General features: G+C 43.6%; 1 protein-coding gene across 2 annotated transcripts in view; it reads right to left on the reverse strand.

Annotated features, from left to right (window-relative positions):
- The window catches only part of LOC147886087 (uncharacterized), a 62,862-nt gene extending 36,222 nt beyond the window's left edge, over nt 1–26,640 (reverse strand). The window contains exons 1-10 of one of the 2 annotated variants that reach the window (XM_087395133.1): nt 26,547–26,640; nt 26,306–26,350; nt 24,196–26,054; nt 23,987–24,033; nt 23,746–23,871; nt 23,107–23,249; nt 22,299–22,995; nt 21,927–22,168; nt 21,775–21,810; nt 21,407–21,632 (exon numbers count right to left, since the gene is read on the reverse strand). In XM_087395133.1, the coding sequence (XP_087251259.1) occupies nt 21,407–21,632; nt 21,775–21,810; nt 21,927–22,168; nt 22,299–22,995; nt 23,107–23,249; nt 23,746–23,871; nt 23,987–24,033; nt 24,196–25,927 (3,249 nt within the window). In that variant the 5' untranslated portion in view covers nt 25,928–26,054; nt 26,306–26,350; nt 26,547–26,640. Of the gene's footprint in view, nt 1–21,406; nt 21,633–21,774; nt 21,811–21,926; nt 22,169–22,298; nt 22,996–23,106; nt 23,250–23,745; nt 23,872–23,986; nt 24,040–24,195; nt 26,055–26,305; nt 26,351–26,546 lie in introns of both variants that reach the window. The other variant, XM_087395132.1, reaches the window with a different exon arrangement.
- Between the last annotated feature and the right edge of the window lie 319 nt (nt 26,641–26,959).

A 26,959-nucleotide genomic window follows, 5' to 3' on the forward strand; every position in this document is an offset into this window, starting at 1 on the left:
ACTCCTCAAAATAATAATGTGCAGTCCATAAATGTGGCTCAACCACCTCATCCATATTTGAGGCAGCAACCTGAATATTTTGGTACAGATTCTATCTTTGATGCTATGTTGATTTCACCGCCAATTGGGCATAGAAAGCAAGCCATGTATGACAATGTGGGAATGCAGCCAGGCATGCAAGCCACAGCATATGCTCCCATGCCTAATGTTCAGCCAAGCATGGCTCTCCCTAGTGAAGGGAATGCTGCAAATATACAGCCATCTTTGGGACAGCCAATATCAAATGTATATAAAGAATTTAAGGATGGTGGTTCTCATGTCAAGTTTGATACATATAATGGAGTACAGGACAGGTACAAAGCCCTCACATTCCTTCAACAGTTTGATGCTGCATTTCTTGGGGGTTTGTTTACAGAAGCATCCAAGATGAGGAAGGTTGCCACATTTTTGAAAGGCAATGCACTTAAGTGGTACACCAACCTTATGCTTCATGGAGATGCACCTACTACTTGGCTGGAATTTAAGCAAGTGTTCTCTTCTACTTGGCTCACTCTAACTTTTGAAGTTGAAGTACTTTCACACTGGCATGACTTGTCATACAAACTTTGCAAGAATCTTGATGATTACACCCAAAGGTTTTGGGATGTTTTGCTGCCATTGAGCTCTTACAGGCATGTTTCTTTGAAAGAGCAAATAGAGAGGTACTGTTGTGGATTGCCTAGTGAGCTACGTGATTATTGCATCAAAACCAAGGTGGGTTCTATGACTCAATTAATTGAGAATGCAAGAACAGCATATGCATGGATGCAGGAGAAGAATTTGGGCTTTATGGACAGCAAGAAAGAAGACAACAAACGGGCTGCCAAACACCAGGATAAGGACATAAAATCTGAAAATAAAAATTATGGCAAACGACCGTTTCAAAAGGGAGCAAAAGCCCAATTCAAAGCTGGTCAAAGGCGTGGACAGCCTAATAAACAGCCCCGTACCAAGTTATCTGATGAAGAGAAAAAGTCACTCATGGAGCAAAACAAATGTTTTATATGCAAAGGAGAGGGACACCGCATTATGATTGCCCATTCAAGAAAAGAGACAGGTCAGATGATGATAAGAATGGTGATAAACAGGCTGATCGGAAGGACAAGAAGCCTAAACCTTCCGCAGGACTTCTTCCAGATGTGATTGGGAGTTTGCCACATGCACATGATGAAGAGGAAATGAAAAAGACTTGAGATGTGCAGAGCATGGGGAAAAATCAGAAATCAGAATTGTTTGTTTTTCTTTGATTATGGGACAGAGGCAAATTTCATAACTCCTGATATGGCAGGAAGGCTTGGCATCAAGCCTGAGGAAATGGGGCCATCCGGCATGTGTGATATGGCCAACCCTGAACTCAACACACCTGTCACTCCTATCATTGGCAAGTTGAGGATGCATATCCAGGGATATCAGGATGCAGAGGACTTCTACATTATGCCTTTGCTAGAGTGTGATGCTTTGCTTGGGATGCCTTGGATGTACAGGGTGGGGGCTGATGTGCACATGAGAAACAAGAAGATTTCTTTAACTCATAGAGGCAAAAATCATGTACTTGATGTAAAGTTGAAAGGGGAGTCCATCCTGTAGTTTCAGCTTCTTGTATTTCCAATGTAATAAAGCGTCATATTTCAGCGTACTTGATTTTTGTCAAAGAGGACAGCTAACCAATTCAGGAAGGCTCTACTCTTTCTGCTTTAAATAGAGAAAGGGCTGCTTTTATTTCAGATTTTCAGGATTGTTTCTCAGATGCACTTCCTCAAGAATTACCTCCCAAGAGGCCCGAGGATCATCAAATTGATATAATTCCAGGAAGCTCACCGCCTAATATACCTCCCTATCGTGTCAGTAAGGCACAACAGGAAGAGATAATGTCACAAGTGACGGAACTCTTGGAAAATGAATTAATACAGCCAAGTAATTCTCCTTATTGTTCCCCTGTGTTGCTTGTGCAAAAGAAGGATAGCAATTGGAGAATGTGTATTGATTATAGGGCTTTGAATAAAGTCACAATTAAGAACCGTTTTCCAATTCCACGCATTGATAATATATTGGATCGGTTGGAAGGTTCTCAATGTTTAGTCGTATTGACCTTAAAAGTGGATACCATCAGATAAGGATACGGCCTGAACATGTCTACAAGACTGCCTTCCGCACTTCATTTGGCTTATATGAGTTCCTTGTGATGTCTTTTGGTTTGACTAATGCACCTGCCACTTTCAATAGAATGATGGACAGAATTTTTAGAGCACACAGAAAGTTTGTGGACACTTTCTTCGATGACATCATTGTGTTCTCTAAAAATGAGCAGGAGCACACGAAACACCTCACTATTGTGTTTCAAGAGTTGAAAAGACACAAGCTATTAATAAACACCAAGAAAAGTGAGTTCTTTATGCATGAGATTCATTTTCTCGGTCATATAGTGTCAAAGGATGGAGTCAAAATGGATCCTGCAAAAGTTGAGGCCATAAGGAGTTGCCAATTTCAAAAAATCTGCATGAAATCAGAAGCTTTCTTGGGTTGTGTTCATACTATCAGAGGTTTATAAAGTACTTTGCAGAAATTGCTTCTCCCTTGCATGCTTTACAAAAGAAAGCTGTACCGTTTCAATGGGGACCAAAGGAAAATGCAGCTTTTGAAGAGCTGAAGCAAAAGTTGTGTTCTGAACCCGTTATTATCTTGCCAGATCTTGCAAAACCCTTTGCTGTAACTTGTGATGCATGTGGAAACAACATAGGAGGCACTTTGATGCAGGGTGGCAGAGTGGTTGCATATGAGAGTAGAGTTCTCAAAGATGCTGAATTGTACTTGGAGACATACGAGAAGGAAATGTTAGCAGTGATACATGCTTTGACCACATGGAAACATTACCTTCTTGGAGCTGATTTTTAGGTGCAGACAGATCATCAGTCACTTAGATATTTTCTCACGCAGAGAAAATTATCTGAAAAGCACATGAGATGGGCTAACTTCCTCTCAATGTTTCATTTTCAAATTGTACATGTGCCAGGTAACAAAAATGTCGTGGCTGATGCACTTTTCAGGAAACCACAGCCTGAAGCAGTCTCCAAGAAACCTAGTGTTTCAGCAGTGAGCATTGCTTACAACAATGTGTTAGATGTGATGAAAGATCAATATGTTAATGATGCTGATTTTTCAACTATTTATGATCAGCTTTCTGATGGTCAAAGGCATGATCACTATATGTTGAAAGAGGGTTTCATTTTGATGCATGGACGACTCTGTGTCACTGATCAGATGCGACAGAAAGTCATAATGGAAAGTCATGCTCCTCCATATGCAGGACATAGGGGAATTACAGCAACAATTACAGCAGTAAAGCAATACTTTTATTGGCCCTCTTTGAGGAAAGATGTGGAAGAATATGTGAGAACATGCATGGTTTGTGAGAAAGTAAAGTTTGACAGGCAGAAGGCACCTGGGTTGTTACACCCTTTGCCAATTTCGGATAGACCATGGCAAAGCATAGCTATGGATTTTGTGTTTGTTCTTCCACGTACTCCTACTGGACATGATGGATTGTGGACAATAATTTGCAGGTTTAGCAAACAAGCCCACTTTGTGCCAATAAGAAAGAAAATTACAGCAAATCAAATGGCCAAATTGTTTTTGCAGCATGTCTTCAAGTATCATGAAATGCCTGAATCCATAATCAGTGATAGCTCTTTTGGAGAGGACTGTTTGAAAATATGGGCACTACGCTGAATTTTTCGTCATCTTTTCACCCTCAGTTTGATGGACAATCGGAGCAGGAAAACTCTACCATCTTGGATATGTTTAAATGCTATGTCTCAGACCACAAAAGCAAATGGGAGCATTATTTGCCTTTGCTGGAATATGCTTACAATAATACGGTGCACACATCCACAAGTAAAGCACCTTTTAAAATAGTGGAAGGTGCCAGGAAGATACCTCCCATTTTGCATACAAAAGAGAAAATCTTCGAAGCTGATCATTTTGTGGAAAGCCTTGAAGAGGCTTACAAGAAGATCAAATAGCCTTGCAAAGAAGTCAGGACAAGCAGAAAAGAGCAGCAGATAAGCACCGCAGGGAATTGGTATTCACAAAAGGTGATTGGGTTTTGCTGCGTTTTTAGAAGGCAAGGCTGAAAAATAAGAAAGGCAAGGAAAGGTTGTACACAAAGCTGAACATGCGTTACTATGGTCCTTTCCAGGTTTCTGAAAAGATAAACGAGGTAGCTTACAGGCTGAAGTTGCCTCCGCATTGGAAGATACATAATGCCTTTCATGTGAGCTTATTAAAGCAATATCATGGAGATATTCCCGAGGATTTACCTGATGAGGTGCAGCCTGAAGTGGAAGAACAGGATGAACTTCTAGTCCCAGAGCAGATTCTAGCACACAGGGATAGAAAGCTCAAGGGTAAAGTTATCCGTCGCTACTTGGTAAAATTTCAAAATTACCCATCACTTGATGCGAAATGGATGGAGGAAGGTGAACTGGCAGACCTGGGATATTGCAGCTTTACCTTGATGCTTTCCAATTAGAGCCGACTACGGTCCAGGCTCCTACAGGTACTTCAGCAGAGCGAGCGTCTAGAGCATTACCTGGTGTTCGAGAGGGGGGTAGCACCTCCACTCCCTCAGTACAGACGGGCTCACTGTGATTTCATGAGGTCGCTTGATGACACTGTATGTTTCATCCGAGATACTGAGCTGACAGTATTTCTGCTGTGAGACTTCATGATATTGATGCATCTTGACTATTGATCGCCGAGGATCACATAGATTTTGAGCAGTGTATATGGATGGATGCATGCCTCTCCTAGCCATATTTTCACTGTCTCTGTATACTATAGCTGTGGCTTTCTTGTATACTCTTTTATGCTATATTTCATGCTCCTGTGTTTTGGGGCAGCAAACTGTGGTTTGTTGTTTCAAGAGAGGGGTATGTCACGGGGGCGTGAAATTCTAAGTACTTTAATGTACTACAAGACCGTGACAACTTTGGTTTTAAAAGTCCAAGCGTGGGCTTAATAATGTGTAATTAAACGCGGCATGGTGCCTAGCACATAAGCGTAATTAATCCCTAGGCCCAAAGGCATTCCAAGGAATTAAAAGAGTGGTTGTTGGGAAATGATGATGTGGCATTTTTAATGCGCCCCCTAGAAGGCCATGTACCTTCAGTGGCCCCCCTAGAGTTCCAGGTGGCTCTAGTGCCTTCTACATGCTCCTTTGCCATTCCTGGGCCTTCTAAACTTCAACGTTTGCAAACTCAGGAAGGCACTTTATGGCTAAAATAGGGGCCTCGTATCACAAGGAGCCATGAAGAGAATATCTCACAGACAAAGGAGATGCTGAGCAAAGAGTTTGAGATGACAGGTCTTGGACTTATGCATTTCTATTTGGGCATTGAGGTTTGACAAGAGTCAAATTAGATCTTTGTCTCACAATAGAATTATGCTAGAGAGATTATGAAGCATTCGGAATGTCTGAGTGCAATGACAAGGTTAGTAGATACTTGCATGTCGAGCTTGGTTTTTCAATGGGGAAGGTTTACCATTTCTTGTTCACAAAGAAGATAGCTACTGGCTATGTTGTGATTGTGATTTATGTGGATGATTTGATATTGACTGGTAGTGATGATGATGACATTTTTGGAATTAAGAGCATGCTCAACATGGAGTTGGCATAGAGATGTTGAGAACACTTGATGGTATTTGGCTTATGCAATGGCAATATGCTATGAACATGCTGGAAAGGTTTGGGATGAAGGAATGTAAACCTATGGATACCCCCATAAATCGTGTGGTTTTCTCTCACATCTTCTCCCTTTGTTGAGATTTTGGACTGGTTTTTTAGCCTCCTTCAGCTGAATTCCGTTTTCTTCATAACCCCTCACCCGTTTGGATTCCTCGACTTCCGTTTGGCCCGATGGCTTCCCCTTTGCCTCCCCTTCATAGTGATATGCTTTTCCCTCCGTGCGTTTGGTAGAACGGGCAGAGCTGAGCACTTCTTTTGCTGGTCCAATTCGCAAAAGTGGCTTTTTCTGGACCTTTTTGCTTCTACCGCCTCCTGGGCCTCTCCTCTTGCAGAGCTACAACTTTCTGTCGAATTTCGAGTGGTCCCACGCGCTGGTTGACTGGTTTTTCTCAGTTTTGGAGGACTTTCCAGCGATGAAACTTCTCCAAAACCTTCTCAATGCATTCCTCTCTGAAGCACGCTTCTTTTGAGCCCAAGAACTCCCACTTCTCTGCGACAGAAGTGCTTCATTTCGCATTTTTCAGTGGAATTCTTGCTGGTCGGCTCTTGTAAATGCTCTTTCTTCATGCCTTTGCACTCCTCTTTGGCTGAGAATGCAATTGGGCATTGGCTACTATGTCCTCTTGGCGATTGAGGACTTGGTTCGAGTTTTCAGGGCTTGGTGAGTTGTGATTTTGCTACTGCAATTTCTTTTTGCCATAAGCTATTGGTTGGCCTCGTGTGCCGCCTCTTTATTGGCTCACAGGTGCCCAGGCAGTGCTACATGAGTCATTCTTTGGTTGGGTACTTTGCTGATTTTAAATTGGAGCTTTGAAAAGCTTTGTGAATGCCATCTGGAAACCACTCAAAGAGAGTGCAGCTGGGGTGCAGTGTGATTGCATCTGGACAGCCAATGGAATTGCACTCGGAAAAGAAAATGCCTTTGGGTTGAGCCTATGGGTTAAGTGCACTTATGTGATGGTGTTCTATGCTTGAAAGCCTTGCGAAGGCTTAGTGAATTGGGGCTGCGTGCTCAATTGCAGGCAAGATCTCCCAGATGCAACTTGTAATCATTTCATTGTGAAATATAAAGAAATACCGAAAGGGGCGCCACGGTGTTTGGGGCCAATCGGGTGCACTTGTCTATGTCTGTTGAGCAGGGGCATTCCAGCCTCCATCCCTTTTTCAGTGGTTTTGTTTGTGAACAAATGGGTAAATGCCAAATGGTGATCATGCAATGGTTAATGGTTGTGATATATGCTTTGTGAGCTGTAAATAAGTGCTGAAGTGATTAAAGGTTTAGTTCCACTGCCCTTTGAGTGATTAGAGGCCGGTTTCACCTACAGACACCATCATTGCCTGTAATGGGTGGAAGCCCATCCACCATCTTCGACTTTGACATTTCAGCCAAGGTTCCATAGCTGACGTGACCGAAGCACTCATGCCAAAGTTTGGACTTTTCGTTGTCTTCATGAACCAACATTGCACTGACGCGGTACTGTCCGTTTTCTTCAACTCCTTGGGCCACCATCTGTCCATTTGCTTTGGATGTCACAGGTATTGTGTCCATAGCTTTGGACGGAAATATATTATTTTGGTGGTTTCTCTATCTAGCTGGTTCATTGTCTATTGATGACTCTGCAACATCTATTCTATGCACATAAGTTTAAGAAGTTGTGATTCCACACCCCACACCACACTGTGTGCGCTCCTGGGCTATTCTATCAGTCTTCCGCTGTACGTACCCTCTGTTGGTCTATTTCTAACATTTTGTTGGGGATCCTTTGTAATGCATAGTTTTTCTTGCATATACAAGTATCCATCATTAATGTAGTAAGCATGGTAAGTACTTCCAGTCATCAAATGCATCCATACTTGAGAAAAATGCATACATCCTTAAGAGCTGTCAATTCATCATGCTATGTGACTCAGATATGCTGAATTCTTGGCCTACGACACAGTGCAGCTACCACTATATTTTCTTTTCCGCGAGTGTACTAAATTTGGAAATGAAAAGAGTATAAGAAAATAGATCATCTCATATGCCTCTCTCAATAGAACTTGTTTCAAAAAGTATTGTAGGCCTTGATGATCAGTCTTAACAAGAAAGTCTATTCCAAGCAAATAAGGTTTCCAAATTTTTAAGGCATGTATCGCTGCAAAGAGTTCTTTCTCATAGATGTCATAATGGAGTTTGGCATCTTCTAGCCTTTTACTTTCATAGGCTATTGCACAAGCGCCTTGAGGTAAAGCAGCTCCAATGCAATCACCACCAGCATCGGCTGCTACCAAGAAGGATTTTCATAGATCATGAATAATGAGAATGGGACCAATGGTTAGGGCATGTTTCAGGCTTTTGAAAGCTTCTTTCTCTTTTGAAGTCCATCTAAACTTAACTTTCTTCTTGGTGAGATCATGTAGGGCAGCAGCTATCCCTGCAAATGTCAAATAAATCTCCTATAATATGAGCATAGACCAACAAATAGCCAAGATACAAGCGGTTGTGGAGTGGCGATATCTGAAGACTTCTCATGACATAAGTTATGAATATCTTCAAGTACCACTCGATCATTAGCCACTCTTAAGGTCTATGTGGCTGAAAATCATAGATCCTCCCCGATGATAAAAATGTCATCTATTCAAGGAATAGGGAAACGGTTTTTGATTGTCCGTTTGTTCAAGGCTCGATACTCCATACACATCCTGAAAGAACCATCTTTCTTGAGGAGTGGCTAGACAGGAGAGCAAAAGGGAGAATTACTAGCTCAAATCAGGCCTTTCTCCTACAGTTCTACATTGCTGCCTGAATGGCAGCAACACTAGAACTTGTGCTTTTCTTTCTGCCCCCGTACGTGGCTTACATCAGATCCTATGCTTGACACCTCCCCTACCCTATGTCCTCATGTGGGGACTCACAGGTGGGGAGTTAACCTCAAACCTCTGGCAGGGCTTTGTCATCACTGTTGAATGGGTTAGGTTGTGAGCCTTGGGTTTGACCAAGTCAAATCTTAGTCATTGTTTCACTCTAGGCAAGCACATAGGAGGATTTATATAACTAGATGAATCCGCGAACATGCCCAAACTCATTCTCTAAAAATACAACACATAGTGGAATTTCAATCTCATGATAGTCACTCGTAGGGTTGAAAACAATAAACTCCATCACGCATAGCAAGCTACTATGACATGCCCCCTGACATCATCAACACCCAACAACGGGTGTAGACCATAGTATAAACATACGCTTGTAAAGGTGTCACCAAGCTGTAAATACTCCAAAGTTGAAGTTCTAGTTGACCATTTATTGATCACAGTGTCACAAGAAACGTTTCTAGAAACATGTTTCGAGAAACATTTCTAGGGGTAAAAATTTTGTATTTTATATAAATTATATATCAAACATAAATAATTATCTCCAGATTCTCTCTCTCTCTCTCTCTCTCTCTCTCTCTCTCTCTCTCTCAGATCTATCACGATCTGTGACGTATTCCTTTCTCTATACCTTAGACTTATGGATGGTTTGATGAATGGACACTTTGTGGTAGGGTATGCCTTTTCGACCGGACACTTCCTATGAGGCACAACCCTTCACAAGAGACACATTCTATTGAAGAGACACTACCATTGTAATGTACCCTCTCATCAAGGGTCACACCCTTCACAAGGAGTACACACCTCTTCATCCACATACACTTTGGAGTACACACCTTTTCATGTGTGACTCTTCATTCTCTATATAAGAGAGGCCCAACTGTATGGATGACTACAGACACTCAAGCAATACAAATATTCCTTGTTCTCAGCTATTTCAATCTCCTTTCTATTCCTTAGCACATTTCTAAATATAGTAAATCTAGGATTTCTTACAGTGGTATCAGAGCAAATTTCGCTCCTGCCTGTAGGAAATGCCCCCACCTTCTAGCGCCTATCTGATACATCTACTTCCGCTGGAAGGATATCCACGCACTTTGTGTAGGAATATAAAAGGAGGAACTAGAAACTAGAAAACTAGAAGTAAAATAAGAACAAGATTGAAAGACAAAGAAGTACCTTGAGAAGAGTGTAGACAAGACACAAGCTAGATTGATTGCAATGATGTAACCCATGAATATATGGGCCAAAGTACAAGACATAAAGCAAGAGTGCTTATGGGATAATTGTAGAGGTGCCACATGGCACACACTCAAGACACAAAGACTAGACTAGACTAGACAAATGTAGACTAGAGTAATAGTACACTTAGTGTGCACTTATCTCCAACACCCTCCTTAAGTGGACACTAGGAGGAAGACAGAAAGACAAGACTAGAAGACAGACATAAAGACTGATAGACTGAGAGACAAGATAGAAGACATGACAGACAAAGATCCTGAGACACCCCTCCTCAAGTGATATCCTCATATGGGTCCACAAGGGTAGGGACAAGATGGATCTGAAACAAAACACAGTCAGATTGATAAACAAATAGACAGACAGACAAGACTAGATAGACAGAAGACTGACTGTAGACAAACAGATAGACCTTGGAGATATTCCCTCCTCAGGTCCAAAAGCAGAATGAGTAAGACACTAGAACCCCTTGACCTACATCATCGGTGGTCAAAGTGGTAGACAAGAAATATGAAGTAATCAGAAAGCCCACTTCTCATCATATGAGGAAGAAACAGCAGGATCTACTGATGGAGATGTTGCGGCAACATGGGCTGAGGTAGATGCAGGGGCTGATGTAGAGGGTTTGGAGTAGCAGTCCCTCTCCCGGTGATTATCACCGCCACAAATGGTGCATGGATGAGCCTTGAAACAGTCCTTCTCCATATGATTAGTTTTGCCACAATGGGTGCAAGGCTTTCTTACCTTAGAACTTCCTTTCTTTGCTAAAAATGCAGTGTCAGGTACCTTTCGTTGTTGAGGTCTTTCTTCCTCTTGGAGAGCATTGATGATACCTTCAAGAGAAGGATTATTGTGATACTTGAAGGTAGTGACAAGAGTAGCATAGGTGTCAGGTAAGCTTTTGAGAAGCACAGCAATAGCAATATCTTCGGAGATGGGAGACTTTACTGATGCAAGCTGAACCATAAGACTGCGAAGATAATTGACATGAGAGGCTATAGTAGCTCCTTCCTGCATATGTAGATCAAAGAATGAGATCATAAGTGCAATCTTAGAGTTTTTAGATCGGGGTCCAAAAAGGGTATCCAAAGTGATCCATGCTTGAGGAGCAGACTGTATGTCGGAGATGTGATGAATGTAATCATCTCCAAGACCGAGCAAGATGATAGCATAGGCTTTGTCGTTCTTGGCAGTGACAACTTGCTCAATGTCGGGATCTTCGGGAGCAGCACGGTGAACAATGTCCCAAAGACCTTCTTTCATAAGATGGCACTTGATTTTGATTTGCCAAGTATGAAAGTTGGACCCATTGAATTTGTCGATAGACATGAGAGAATGAGAGGAAGAGGCCATGTGGGAAGGTCTTACCTCTTGCTAAGATGCAAGGGCAGTGTCTATTCCCTTACAATATTGCAGAAGAGATCCAAGAAGCCGGTTCTCTCACCACTTTGTCAAGGCCATAGCATGTGACAGCCCATCGAAGCAGGAGGAACCAGCAGTTTGCAGATATGAGGATAACAAAAAAAAGACTGCTCAGCAAACTGAAGAGACAATGCACAGTACCTTGTAGACTCTTCAAGAGGAAGTGATGGCAGAACTGAATGCAGGTTGGGCAGAGATAGAACAGCTTCAGCTCCTTCTTTGTTTCGAACAGAAAAAGGTACGGACAGCAGCTTCAGAAAGTCGTGGGCAGCAACATGGAGCGGCTCTTCAGCGTGAACAGGGGCAGCAGCTCACAGCGCAGCAATGGCACGCAGATGTGGCAGAGATGGCGCCTTGAGCGCAGCAGATCTGGCAGCGCAATGGCGTGCAGATCTGGCACAGAGATGGCAGCCTGATGTGGTGGTGCAGATCTGGCAGAGAGATGGCGGGGCAGAAAGAGGCGGGCAGATCTGCAGCGGCAACCTGAACAGGAACGGCAGCAGCTGGAGGTGACGGTCTGAATACCATGTAGTGGAGAAGACGGGCAGAAGATGGAGAAGACGGGCAGAAGATGGAGATGGCGGCGCAGAGAGTGGCAGGGCAGACAGGAGCAGCCCGTGGCGCAGAGAATGCCCGGGCAGACAGAAGCAGCCCGTTTCGGAGATGATGGTGACCAGCTGAGCGGGGCAGAAATCTGAGAAGAGGCGGCTATGGCTACAGCAGACTGAGGGGAGAGAAGAGGGATCTACATGGCTCTGATACCATGTAGGAATATAAAAGGAAGAACTAGAAACTAGAAAACTAGAAGTAAAATAAGAACAAGATTGAAAGACAAAGAAGTACCTTGAGAAGAGTGTAGACAAGACACAAGCTAGATTGATTGCAATGAAGGGGCGAGAACAACTCGCGATTTCACGTCAATTCTTCCACTCCAAAACGGCCGTATGGATTTCGCCATTCCTCCTGCACTCAGGCCCTGCATCTTTTGGAGAAGTTTGCAGTGCCAATTTCTCTCCTGCTCATGCCGCCATAACTGCCTGGGACCAGCAGCCTTGCTGCCCTTTTCATCTCAAATCCAATCAGCCTGGTTCCCTGCTGCTCATAGCCTGTGAACAGTGGCTCTCTACTGCCCTCTATTTCCGTCTAGCCGAGCCCGGTCCTGCTTCTAGTACCCCACAGGTTTCAACGCAGGCCACCTTAGCCAGGCCACGGATTTCAGCGCAGGATAAAGTGCGCCAGATTTCACGCAATCTGCAAAACACCTCTGCCAACACCCCATCTACCTCGAAAGTCTCGCCAAGCACCTGTTTCTTGTTCACACATTCATGTGGACTTGCAAAGACTGCAAAATGGACCTCCACACAGAGATTTTCAGGCCCTTCTACGCGACTAATTGGCAGATCTAATCTATGCAAAGTGGATTCTTTCCATTCTATATTCTAAGGAGTCTCTTTCACATCGATATTTGCTGCTTATTATCAAATTACAGCAAATGAAAGCCCTCTCCTTAAATCATGGAAACCCCTGGTAATGCCTCAGCCCCTTTAAGGACACCCTAGGCATCACCTATCACTCAATAACGGGTTCAGATTGCACAACCAGCCCACTTCGGAGCTTTTGCATCATGGGTCTTTTGTGTCATGTGCCCTTCCACTGATTTAAACCACATCCTATATCTTCTGCGTGAGGCACCTCAATTACACTACTTCCTCAGCACAGTCCACGTTGTGTTTCACGAGACACGTGGAGAGACTTTTACCCGATATTCCACACGAGTTTGCTGTCCATCTTTGGAGAGACTTTTACCCCTCAGCTTCAGCATCTCGAGTATACTCTCCACCTCCTTCAGCTCCCAGATATCCTCCGGAAACAGGTTTTACCTTCCCCAAGACAGTATTTACACTCTGAAGGCACTCCTTCTCCTAGATATCCTCCGCTTCCAACAGCAGCTCCTTATCCTTTCTCAGATCCGTGGACTCTACATCCTACTCTTGTCCTCTCACGAGCAATAACACCCACTTTGGCATCACCAGTGTTACCTCATTCGGACCTCCTTTGCCAAATTTCCATAGGTGGTTCCATCCTACTTCGCCTGCCCCCTCCAACATAAGCAATCTCAGGGAGCAGCCCGGATCTTCCTCCAGGAATGGTACAAACTAGAGCGCATTCTCGTGCTCTTCTCACAGGGACCTCAGATATGTCGCAACGCTCGCGTGCAGCCTCTCCGGAGATAAGCGACCCTAATCCCAAAAAGACCCTTGAAGTAAACATACAAGGCGAAGCACTACTTCAACTTCGAATTTCTCAGCTTCAAGACAGCATTTCCTACTTGGTCCAAAAAGTCCAACTACTCCAGGATTCTCGCAGTACCACACATACAAAGGATGACGTGACGCCACCGGATGACTATGTGGACTCGTTCCCACCAGAGGTAGAAAACACTAAACTCTGTGCCCTCTACCACTTACTTCAAGCTTCCAAAACTAAAAGACTTGACATTAAACTTCCGGAAGCCTACACTGGTCAACGAAATCGCCGAACAGTTGACCGATGGCTCACAAAATTGCGCATGTACTTTGATACTGTCGACCTCACTGAAGGCAAGAAGATTGCCTTGGCAGCCTCCCTCCTCAAAGATACAGCTTTCCTATGGTGGTAACGACACCTAAAGGACGGCAAAAATGTGTTAACTTGGGAACGTTTTGAACACGTGCTCCGTAAGCAGTTCATACCTGCCAATGCGGACTTCCAAGCACATTCAAAACTTCGCCAGTTGGAGCAAACGGGCTCCCTGTCTTCCTACATCTCTCAGTTCACCACATTGGAACTGGAGATCGATGGTGTAACTGATGATGATTGCCTTCATGCTTTCATCTCATGCCTAAATCCCTCATTACGCATTGATGTCCTCAAAGCAAACATCACCACCACATCTGGCGCTATTGCTTACGCAGAGCACATTACAGATTTCCAAAACACAAGGAAGCAAAGTTCTAATAGAACACAAAACTCTACTATGGCCAAGGGTGATCGCCCTCACGATAACTCAAAGTTCAGAAAAACTCTAGTAATCAAGGTCATCGATAGTCTCAAGATCCCAACAAATCTCAGAAATCGTATGCTGGATCCCAACAAAAGCACTTCTCCAAGGATCGCGCCTCTTCCTCTTCACAAAGTCATGACCGTCATCACCAACATAAAGGTGCGGCCACTGACAAGAAGAACAACTCTAGCACAAAAGGACTTTGTGCCATCTGCACGGGCGACCATAGATGGTTCGATTGTCCAAAGCAACCAAAGCAAAATTCCAATATGGAACCTAGCACTTCCCAAACAGAAGATGCTACCCCAGCATAAGAAAAGAAAGGCAAAACCGTTCGAATGGCAAATAGCATCCACATCAGCCTTGCCAGCAATCCCTAACCTTCCATGCCACTCAAGTACTTTGCGTCCAAGGATTGATTCGAGCAACAACAGTCACTATCCTCATCGACAGTGGCTGCTCTCATAATTTCCTAGCTAGTTCTATGATCGAAAAACTTCGGTTGACCACCAATCCTAGTCCCATGGACTATTAGATTGAGCTCGCAAATGGAACTACCTTCTTGTGCAACACCACGATCAAAAACCTATCCTTTCGCATCCAACATTATACGGACAAGTTGAACTTCGACATCATGCCGTACAATGTCATACTCGGACAAAAGTGGCTCTACCACTACGATCCATCAATCAGTTTTCACATCCATACTATCCAATTTGTCCACCACGGAAAACTTATTGAGCTAATTGGTTCTAGGGACTCTCCTTCAACTCCAATCGCCTCCGCCGCACAAGTAAAGAAGTGGGTTCGTAAACCTCAATCTTCACTTATGTTGGTTACGGCAGTTGAGGAGACACCGACAAAGGATCCTCCTGAGTACCTCAACCAACCTTTTTTCCAGCCTTACCTGGATATTTTTCCACAAGAATTGCCACCTCGACAACCAGTGGATCACCCAATCGAACGTATTCCCGACAGTAATCCACCGTCGAAACCTCTTATCGATTTCTTACACTAAAAATGAAGAAATCCAAAGACAGGTGACCAAACTACTTGACAAAGGTCACATTCGGCCCAGTCGCAGCCCTTTCGAATCTCATGTACTACTTGTGGGAAAAAAGAATAAGTCAATGTGCCTCTGCATCGACTACCGAGCCCTCAACAAGCTCACTATCAAAAGCAAGTATCCATTGCCTCGCATTGATGACCTCTTCGATCAACTTCTACATGCAACACAATTTTTAAAGATTGATCTTCGTTCAGGTTATCATCAAATCCGCATACGAGAAGGCGATGAGTACAAGATAGCTTTTCGAACAAAGTATGGACACTATGAATGTTTGGTCATGCCTTTTGGGTTAAACAATGCCCTAGCCACATTCATGACACTAATGAACGACATCTTCAGGCCTTTCCTCGATAAGTTCGTCATCGTTTACCTCAATGACATCCTCGTTTTCAGCAGATCCCTACATGAGCACAAACAACATCTTAACCAAGTTTTTTAAGTTCTCTGTGCAAATTCTCTCTACATCAACGTTGAGAAGAGTGAGTTCTTCAAAACGCAACTCGAATATTTGGGACATGTTATTTCAGCTCAAGGCATCTCTATGGATCCCAAGAAGGTCGGGGTAATCTGAAACTAGCCTACTCCTAAGAATGTTCATGATGTCCGCTCTTTTCTCGGATTGGCAAACTTCTACCATACAAAGGTCTATCAGTTTTCCGAGATTGCAGCTCCGATGTCTGAGTTATTGAAAAGCACGACAGTTTTCCAGTGGCTTCCTGAAACAGAGTATAGTTTCCAACAACTCAAGCAAGCACTCACTACCACACCTGTTATGGCTATTGCTGACCCAAACCTTCCATTTGAGGTCATGACCGACGCTTCCGACATCGCTACAGGAGCAATCTTTATGCAAGAAGGCAGAGTTATTACTTTTGACAGCCATAAACATTCCGATATCCAAACCAGATACCCAATTTATGATAAGGAGTTTCTTGCCATTGTACATGCTTATCGCTCTTAGAAACATTATCTCATGGGAGCCGACTCGATGGTAAAGACACATCATCACTCTCTAAAGTATATCTTTACTCAGCCAATATTGAACGCTCGACAAGCACGCTGGGTTGAGTTTCTAGCCAACTTTCACATGACCATTGAGTATATTCCAGGACTACGCAATGTAGTTGTAGATGCTCTCAGCAGGTTAACTCTAGCATCAGCTATGGTAATCTCTACATTATCTGTGGATGTTCCAAATTCATTCAAAGGGAAGTATCTCAATGATAAAGACTTCGGTACAGCAGTACAAGTTCTTTCGAAAGATCAACCTACGACTTCCAAACAGAAGATTTTCTCATCCTATTCTTATACGGACGACCTTTTGTATTATCAAGATCGCGTCTATGTACCACATGACAAGGATGTTGGACGTCTTTTATTAAAAGAGCATCATGTAGTTCCTTATGCTGCCCATCCAGGCATCAACAAGACTTACAGGTTACTCAGTGCAACATACCACTGGCCTCAGATGAAAAGCGACGTCATCAAAATGGTTACACCTTGCTTATCTTGTCAACAAATGAAAGCAAGCCGACGACTTCCAGCAGGACTTCTTCAGCCTCTTCCAGTTTCAACTGAAAGGTGGGAAAGTATTTCCATGGATTTTATTACAACACTACCACGATCCTCCAGAGGAAACACTCATATTATGGTAATTGTTGATCGATTGTCAAAGATGGCACACTTTGTTGCTTGCAAAAGAAGTGCACAGCCTCCGAACATCGCCAAACTCTTCATACAACACATCTTCCGAGACCATGGATTGCCCAAGAATATCGTTTCCGACACAGATCCTAAGTTCACCAGTCACTTTTGGATTTCTTTGTTCGAATCTTTGGGTACAACTCTACTGTTCAGTTCCGCCTACCACCCAGAATCAGATGGCCAGACTGAAAGAGTCAACCAAGTTTTGGAGGAAATGCTCTGACATATTACAACAATATTTTCAGAATCTGTGATATTTTCTACATTAGTTCATTATCTCCACCAGGGTCTTATTTGGTAGGGTATGCCTTTTTGACGGGACACTTCCTATGAGGCACAACCCTTCACAAGAGACATTCTATTGAAGAGACACTACCATTGTAATGTACCGTCTCATCAAGGGTCACACCCTTCACAAGGGGTACACACCTCTTCATGCACATAGACTTTGGAGTACACACCTTTTCACATGTGACTCTTCACTCTCTATATAAGAGAGGCCCAACTGTATGGATGACTACAGACACTCAAGCAATACAAATATTCCTTGTTCTCTGCTATTTCAATCTCCTTTCTGTTCCTTAGCACATTTCTAAATATAGTAAATCTACAATTTCTTACAAGGTCGGCCCTAGAGGGCTGTTGCTCAGCCTTCATATGCAGGTAAGTGTGAGCCCCTTCTATGGGGGCAGAGGCAGCCTGGTTGGCCTTGTTATAGGACAGCCCTAGAGGTGGGTCGGCCCACATACAGCAGTGGGGTCGGCCCCTTATGTGCAGCTGGTCAGTGTCCTAGCAGGCTGACTGACTGGGGGGGCTAGGGACTATATGGTGCCTCCCCCCTCCCCTCATGATGCTTTACAAGGCTCAAATTGATGTGCACAAATCCCAAAAAATAGCCTGATTAAATTGATGTGCACAAATGCCAGAAAATAGCCTGATTAAAAGCTTTACAACAGTGACAATGTGAAGTGCAAATGTGCAATACTCTGCAATCTGCCCACTAATACAATGTGCCAATACCACTGAAGACTGCTCGCTGATCCGAAGATGGTAGGATTTCAGAAAATGTAATGAGTGTGAAACCACATGTGAGCGCAGGGACCGACTCCGAATAGGAACTAGTCGGGAATTTTGGAATTTTGGGCATGGCTTAGATTGGCAACTTGGAGAAATTCAAATCGTCTCCACTATGGCGATCTAGTCTACTCTAATCTAGATCTAGACCAACCATCGATCGAAGAAAAGAACACACTGCTCTACAATAAGGCTGCTACACAGCTCTAGAAAGGGATTGGCTCCCCCGCCTAATGGCCGAACACGCCTGGTGATAGGGCCAACCCAACACCCTATACGAGGGGTTGTTGGGACCTAGTCTCTTGCCCCAAACGCACTTGCCAGCGCAAGTAGATCTACCCTCACACAGGCGGGCACACCCACAACAAAAGCCCTCTCTCTACCTACGCTAGCCTCACTCGCTGGGCGGGCACACCAACAAGCAAGGCCATGTCTCTCTACAGTGACATCAAGAGATGTTGACCTCCAACAAACATCCACGTCATCAGCGCTTTCGTACTGAGTTTCTATCGGCACTTCGGAGGTGAAGGGCAGACTCAGCCATGATGAAGGCTAGCACTAAAGGAGAAGGCTAATCAAAAGGTAGTCCAAAATCTCTTCATTCAAGCTACAACTCCTTGTGAAGACTAAACGATTTCATTTTAGTCTCTCCCACGCGAGCATCTAAAGCTAGCTGATAGGGCAACGCACCACTCAAGATAGAAATAATTATCGCAATACCAGCAGGTCGCAACATGGACGAAAACTTCACAATGTGAAATTTGCATGTCCAGTGATACGGCAGAAGCATATATCTAGATGAGTCCAAGAACATGCCCAAACTCATCCTCTAAAAACACAACATAGTGCAGGTTCAATCTCATGATGTTCGACTCTAAATTGACTTGATTACTTGTAAGGATAAACAGTCGTGGGCTAAAATTTTTAAAGGCCTAGTTAATCTAAGATTACCCTAATCATTGCCTTCATTTTACACCTTTTGATTAACCTAGACTACCACATGACACAATGTGCATAGGCTCCTTAGTAACTAAGCTTTTATACTCTTCTGTTTTCCTACTTTTTAACTGCTTTAGGCCAAACCTGCAAAACCTTGTCTCTCTCTTCTAACCCATCACCTTCTCCAACTTCTAAAATCTTATCATTTACATGGCTTTGCTCTCGTCTGTGCACTTGGCTTCTGGCTGAGTTTTGCTTTTTGCAAAAATCTCCTTCACTTCTGCATTGTCTAACCCTGCATCATCCACTAACCTCCTCCACTCAAGATATTCATTACACATAAATTTCGTTTTTGACCATATCTCCCTCTCCAGACCTCCAATTCAAACCCTGTATTCTTGTCGTGCCTGTCTCATAACCACCTAGACTCAACTTGCATTTTAAAAAAATTCTTCTTGAGAAATGTCAGTTATCTTCTAACTTGGGCATCCCTCAAAGAAATTCATTGCTTATTGGATCTGCAAATGTGGAGATAGTGATCGATATTCCAAACCCTTAACTAGCACAAATATTTGCAAGCTGATTCCCACATCTGGGTTATGCAGAGAAAGCTCATTGAGATAACCTTGTAGAGTGGGCTAAATGATGAACCGTTCTTCCAAAAAAGCAAGATAAATGGTGGCATTGTAGTTGGAATAATCATGGAAAAAAAAGATGCTGAACATGTCATGATGGTACCTCCAAAACCATCATAATTAAAAGAACTTAGGATCAAATTGGAACCCCTGCAGACATGTATGGAACAAATTTCATACTCTAGAGGCAAATCAAATGCATTCAAGATAATGCTTGAATATTTTGATGGTGCAAGATGTCCTACAAGGGCCCCTCCAGTCAAGAAGGGATCTACATCCCAAATGAAAAAGGAGCGCATGGATGATGGGGAACGTAATGAAGATGTCGAAGCGCAAGTCCTCAGTGCATGTCAGCTATAGCTAATAGAAGAAGAAGAAGGAAGGATTACGGTGACAATGGTAGAACCTCTTACAAGCAAACCACGACATGAAAGATAGAAGGCTAGTATTACAAGAGCTATAGTTCTAGCTATGCCTTTTGGGAAAAGTAATTGTCTCTCGACTAGGAAAGGATGAAGGGAAGAAAAAGAGGAAGTACAAGAGAATATTAAGTTCAAGGTAAAGAGGAGAGTGACAAGATGATGGCAATGAAACCAAGGCTTCAAAACCCACCCACACTACTCTCCCCTCACAAGCCATGCCTCGCCTTTCCTCTCCCTACATAATGGCATCTACGGAGGAAAAGCCCACTCTTTTGCACCTCCTATTCATGAACTAGATAAAAATACAGCAGGGATCAGGCTTATCCACATGCCATTCAGTGTTCTATCCTCTCCAAACTCTACTCTCTGTGGATTCTGGATGACCGTAACTGTTTATCCCTTATACCTACATGAATCCAGGAACATTCCCAAACTCATCCTCTAAAAACACAACATAGTGCAGTTTCAATCTCATGATAGTCACTCATAAGGTTGAAAACCATAAACTCCATCACACATAGCAGGGACTAGCTACTATGACATCCCCACTGACGTCATCAGCGCCCAACAATGCGTGTAGACCATAGTATAAAACTATGCTCTCACACATACAAATCCACACACCCACACATACTTGAGCATCCATTCATACAAAGTCTTCATACTGACTTTCTGTCGGCACTCTGGAGGTGAAAGGCAGACTCAGCCATGACGAAGGCTAGCACTAAAGGAGAAGGCTAATCAAAAAGTAGTCCAAATTCTCTTCATTCAAGCTACAACTGCTTGTGAAGTCTAAATGATTTCATTTTAGTCTCTCCCAAACGAGCATCTAAATCTATTTCATTTTAAGACATAAACACGACTGTTTATGTCTGAAGTTATTTCCTTTCAGTGTAAATGGAAAAAGACTGCAAATTTAGTTTCTAAAATTCAAAGTTAATTGTGTAAATAAAATGGGACCTAAACAAATGGTGCTCACCTCTAATGGAGAGAGACGGACAGAAATATGCAACAAAACATAAAATTGTTTAAAGAGATAAGTATTTTGCTCATGAAACTAGTGCAACCCAAGATTGACAGCTGTCATGTATTTAGCCGCTTTCTTACAACTAGGCATCCATATGCAAAGTGGTTATTACATTTCAAAGTGCCACCTGTTTGGCAAGCTTGTTCAAAAGCCTCGCTATGTCTGCCTACAGGTTGACCCACTAGAAAAGTGCTTCTTACCGCTAAATGAACCACTGGAGAAGATGTAGGTAGTAAACGTGCAGCTCGCAACTCAGGACACTTTGATTTCTCAAAACTAACAACTTCACCCCAGCCAAAATATTCAAAAATATCTGCATCACTTGCTGAAGCAAATCGGGCAGCAGCAAGGGGACGAGGGGGAGAAGCTTCCATTGGAGGAGTTACAGGAGCTGCAGTCCAATCTTCAGTTCCCTTCATCATCACACTGGAAACAGTGATCATTAAACTGGAAACAGAATTGCTAAATTGGTTTGGCAACATATTGCCGCACCAGTGGTCAAAGAAAGAATCCCATGATTTGGAAGAATTTGGCCTCTTATGGCAACAGTGAAAAAGGAAGCACTTACCTGACTGATGCGGTACGAATTTTCTTCCTCCATCTTCTGCAATAAAATGTAAGTATGAGCAAGCTGCCACTTTCAAACTAAAACAGGACTTATGAAACAGAGAAACAGCAATCCACAAAGCGCAAATTCTCATGTTTTGAAATGGTTCAAACCTTGTAGGGCTAGAAAGTTCCCCATTGTTTGCTCCACTGTCGTACAAAATAAGAGCTCCCTGTTTGCCTTTAGGGGTCTGAATCCTTCTAGAATGTTCCTTTAACCGGCGCTTTGAAAATTTCCTCACTGCTTGATAAGGAGCTTCTAAAGCCAGCACCTGCTGCTGTTCTTCTTGTGGAATCAAAGTAGATTTTAGCTCATCCCATTCAAGTTCTTCCTCATCCCCATCCTCATAACGGACCTGGAATATGCCATGTTCATGGCTGTGAGTCTGATCTGTGGTTCTTTTTCTCACATCAGAAACAGAATTGAAAAAGTATAACCAGCACAAAAGTAAATTAGAAAACAATAGTATTCACTACTGCACTCACCTTGTAATACTTCGCCCTGGAATCATAACCAATAATCTCCCCACTGTAAAACTGTCCACCAAAATCCTTCCTGGTCTTCCTTCCAATCAATTTGGGGCCTCCTCCCAAAGGAGACAGCGCACGTGAAGAAAGACTCTCAATTTTCGATTTATCTTGGAGATCCTCTTGAACTTTCTTGAAAAGTGGTGAAGAATGTCCCTCGGACGGACTAATGTGAGTACTTAAAGAGCCTGTAGAGCTTCTAGTAGCAATCCTATGCTCTCCCGGAGTTTCTTGACTTTTTAAGACTGACTCCGCCTTCTGCTTGCCACGAAGCCTTGACTCGGAAGTAGGAAACTCCTCCTCCACATCAGACTTCCCACCAAATTTTCTTTTTTTTCCAGACCTTGAAGAATCCTCTGACCTGCGCCTTTTGCCCCTCACTTTTCTGCGCGAACCAGTGCATTTTTCTACTTCTCCTTCGTCCTGCGAGTCAGAAGATTTTGCTTCTGATGCCTGATCTGTGCTCTCAGAGAGGTGAATTTCATCAGATGGCTCTGCACCACCCTCATTGGATGTGTCTATCACATTTCGCTTGTGTAGTCCCCTCAACCTTAACTTTTCTTGTATCTGATGATTCTCCTCCGATACAGTCGCTTGGTCACTAGATTTGGGTGAAGACCCTAAAGCACCAAGTCTCTTGGACTTATTAAGGCCCCTGCACTCAAGAAGAAGTGAAATCCGTATTTGAATTTAAAGCATTACAATTACAAAACACAGTGCAAAGAGGGGGAAAGGGAAAAGACATCTTAAAGTATAAGCAAGAAACCTTTTCACATTATTAGAGGTACCACTAGACCATCGAGACCTTTCCTTTGCAGGCCTTTCTTCCTCTGCACCACTGCGAGAATATAATATTTTTCTAATCTCCCTCGGATCTAATTCTTCTTCATCCCCGTCTTCATACATAACCTACATTTATCACCCGCACAGGTTGTTTAGTAAAGAAAGTATTTCCTAAACCCTGACCTGTATTTTCTAACAAAAACCCTGGAGCAAAGAGAGAGCAATAAACCTAAAAGTCTTTAATCCAAAAACTAGGAATCTAAAATGAACAAGCTGAAAATTTATCCTTCTTTGCTTGAGATGAAGATGACTTCAGGAAAAAAAACAGGGACTGCAGGCTGCATGAAAGATTGATCCATTAGAAAGTCTTATTCAAGAGTAGCTCATCCACAAGGCATGGAATGCTCGTAGACCTATGTGCCATATTCTTGCACAAGGGGAAAAAGCTAGCTCGCAGGTTAGGATTTGCTAGAGATTCTTGCTTTTGCAAGGCTGCACATGCATCGGATGATGCAAACAGGACCATCCTTTCTGAATTTCAACCATAGTTATGTGCCTGATAAAATCAAACCCATAGATATACAAAAAAGCACGTTCAGACAGGATTGTGTCAAAGAAATACCTTATACCATTGCAGTTCTGGATCAAACTTGATAATTTCACCTTCAAAATACTTCCTTCCAAACCTTTTCCTAACCTTTCGGCCCATCAAGTCATGGCCTCCGGCATGCATGGTCTCTGAGTACCCCTGTTGACAATGGTTTATCAGCAAAAGATCACAACTGCTGGAAGGTGCTATTGACTCTGCAGAATCGACATGCTTGTGAGGTGCATCATGATTGCATAAAATAAAGCTCTCGTACATCTTTATTTGCTTCTTTCGGCTCATCGGTAGTTTCGGACTTGCTCGCTGCACCTTAAAATAAAAGCTCAACCCATCACTTCAAAAGATAAATCATGTTCAACTCTATCTTGCAATGGTGCAATGTATGAAAAAATATGCTTGAAAAGAAACGCTCAAGCATCTGGATCAATATTAATGATGCATGCAAATAGTAGATGGAAAACATACCAGGCAAGTCTTTATCTACTACATGCATGGTGGGAGATGGAACCCCTAATCTGTCAACAACCAGCACCGTTTCTCCAACAACTGAGGAGACCCGATTGTTTCCAAAGGTACCTGCAGCATCAGCCACGGAAAGCAAGGACCTCGATCCAGAGGCAGGCATTTGTTCATGTGCAGCACTGGGCCAAGGCTCTGCTTGATAAGAGCTACTGGAACCCACGGCAGAAGCGAGTAACAAATCATTAACGACCTCCTTTGTTTCAATAGTAACAGAAGGCTCTGAGGCTTGCTCCGCGACACTCGTAGAGATGACTTCTGCAATTGCAACAACAGGCTGTAAGGCTTGCGCAGCCACACCAGAAGAACAAGCTTCTGCAGTAGCAGTAGAAGGTGCCGGCTCCAGAAGTGACCCACAATCTGAAGATGATAGAAGCTGTAGTTCATGAGAACTGCTGGGATCAGCAGCAGCTGGTAATGAATCATTGGCTTTGGCCTCCGCCGTAATTGCAGATGCTGGTTCCAGGGGTTGGTCAACCAGAACAGAAGACTCCATTGTCCTAGCAGGCAGTAAGGGCTCCAAATGGGATTCAGGACTAACATGGCAAACTGCATCCTGCACTTCTTGTTCAATAGCAGGTGCAAGAATGGAGTCAGCAAAAGCAGGAGACCGTGGCTCCTCTACAGGCCCCCGAGTATCAGACTGCAAGGTTTCCTTTGACAAGGCAGTGGCTATGACATCGAAAGGTCTAGGCTCATCAACTTGTGTAGGCAAAGGCACATTGAGGGGAGAAACCACAGGTTCTGAGGAAATAGAGGGTTTTAGTGGAGAAGAAGGCTTAGACTCTAAAATAAGTGTCGTTGAGCTGACCCCACTGGAAGAAACAAGCTCAACTGCCATAGACGGGGTATCCACAGAAGATGGAGGTCCAGGCTCAATGGCACCTGGAGACACCACCGCCTCAAGCATCTGGCTACCAGCAGAACACGGCTCTTCTGTCACAGGAGACAAAGACTCTGATGGAACCTGTGACGTAGATTCAGGTGCTGTTGACGAGAGCATGGGACGTGTTGCAGTCTGGCTTGAAAATGATGGCAAGGGTAATATAGTAGAACCTACTGACAGAAGCTGTGATGAAGAAGGTGGCTTTGTATCTAACGCAGCTTCTAACTTAATAATCTCTACCAATTGTCCTGGAACTGTCAATGCTGTGGTCTCCATTGGTGCGCCAGGTGCTGTCAACCTGTCCTCCGTTACTGGTGGTGGTGCTTGCAAGACTGCTATTGGAGTCTCCAATGCTAACTTGGAAACATTATGCGACACGGTCTCTTTTACTGCTTCAGAAGAGTTTATGAAGGAAGCCTCCACCCCTAGTTTTAGTGTTTCTAGCAATGGAGTTCCATGAGTTGGCTCCACTGCCTCTGGGAACGAAATCTTGGGTGCTGCTGTTTCTGCTGGCGAAGATGGAACCTTTGCTACTAATCCTGAGTCTGTCCGCGAAGATTCCTGCGATTTGGGTTCTAAAGTCTCCCCTAACGGGACGTCATAGGGCGATTCTGTTGCTGTTTCTTTCGCTTCTTCCTGTACTGCTAACGACGGAGTCTCCACTGGCGCAGCTGCTGTTTTTGTCGCTCCTTCCTGTACTGGTAACGATAGAGTCTCCATTACTGAGCCTTCCGCTGTAGAAGATGCAGTCTCCAATCCGGGAACGGAATTGTCTGCTTCATCTGGCTCCATCCTGAATTGTGAAGTGTCTGGTTACATGATGGGAGAGCGACCTAGAATTTCAAAGCGAAACCCCCTCGATGCTCAGGAAACAGCGAATGGCTGGATAAAGTCAAGCTCGACACTAGTATCGTGAGACCTGCATCCAGAGAAACAAATGTAAAACCCACGCTGCATGAAGATTGTATTCCTACCTGATGCGACACGGGAAGATGAACCGTATGACTGTTGTTTAAGGGTCTGTAAGAATGTTGTGATTTTGGAAACGCTTAAACTTTCAGAAATAAGTGGCATAAACCAACGTTTCTTTAAAACAAAGCTCCAAAAGACGTAGCTAAATGGGAAAACACCGAAATTCTTTTTCTTTTCAAAGGAAAAGGATAAACTCACCTGAAACGGCCCAAAGTGGAGAGGGAGCTGCCACAAATTCAGTAGCTGAGGATGCCAGCCAGACATGCAGAGATCAATCAGAACATGAAGGAGTTCTCTCTCTCTCTCTCTCTCTCTCTCACACACACACACACACAAACAAAGGCACGGCAATGCTGCGAGGCACAGCACCCAAGGATTGCAAACCAAAACCCAGACCTAAGATCACAAAGCACACCGAAAATTGAAAGTGAGCATTTACAAGTGCGGATAAGACGGGAGGAAAACCGGCGTGGAAGACGATGAGCAGGGAGCGATTGAGAATGGGCGAAAAGGCGAAATGGTGGTGCTTGTCGTTGTTTTTGTGATAAGCAGCTTTCATTTCAAGGCCTTATATACGTTGAGTCCCTAACACTGCCTCTCTCGTGCATTTGTGGCACCCCGGGCCCCCATAGTGTCCTCCTAGTGCTGATTTTTTGCGAGGGTAGTTGGCACGCCTCGTGAATTGACTCTCCAAACAAACGTGGGAGTCTTCAATCTTCTAGTTTAGAAAGCATTGATCAATGTCAAGTTCTCATGAATGTCAAACTGGGAAGCCATCAAAGTTGGTAACGAAATAGATGAGGGCGAGCAAAAGAGGCAATCTTATCAAGTTTGCCATCCCACTAACAGATG

Source organism: Dipteris shenzhenensis, chromosome 24 (genome assembly GCF_047967505.1).
Source record: "Dipteris shenzhenensis isolate YYH24624 ecotype China chromosome 24, Dip_SZ_1.0, whole genome shotgun sequence".
Lineage (NCBI taxonomy): Eukaryota > Viridiplantae > Streptophyta > Polypodiopsida > Gleicheniales > Dipteridaceae > Dipteris > Dipteris shenzhenensis.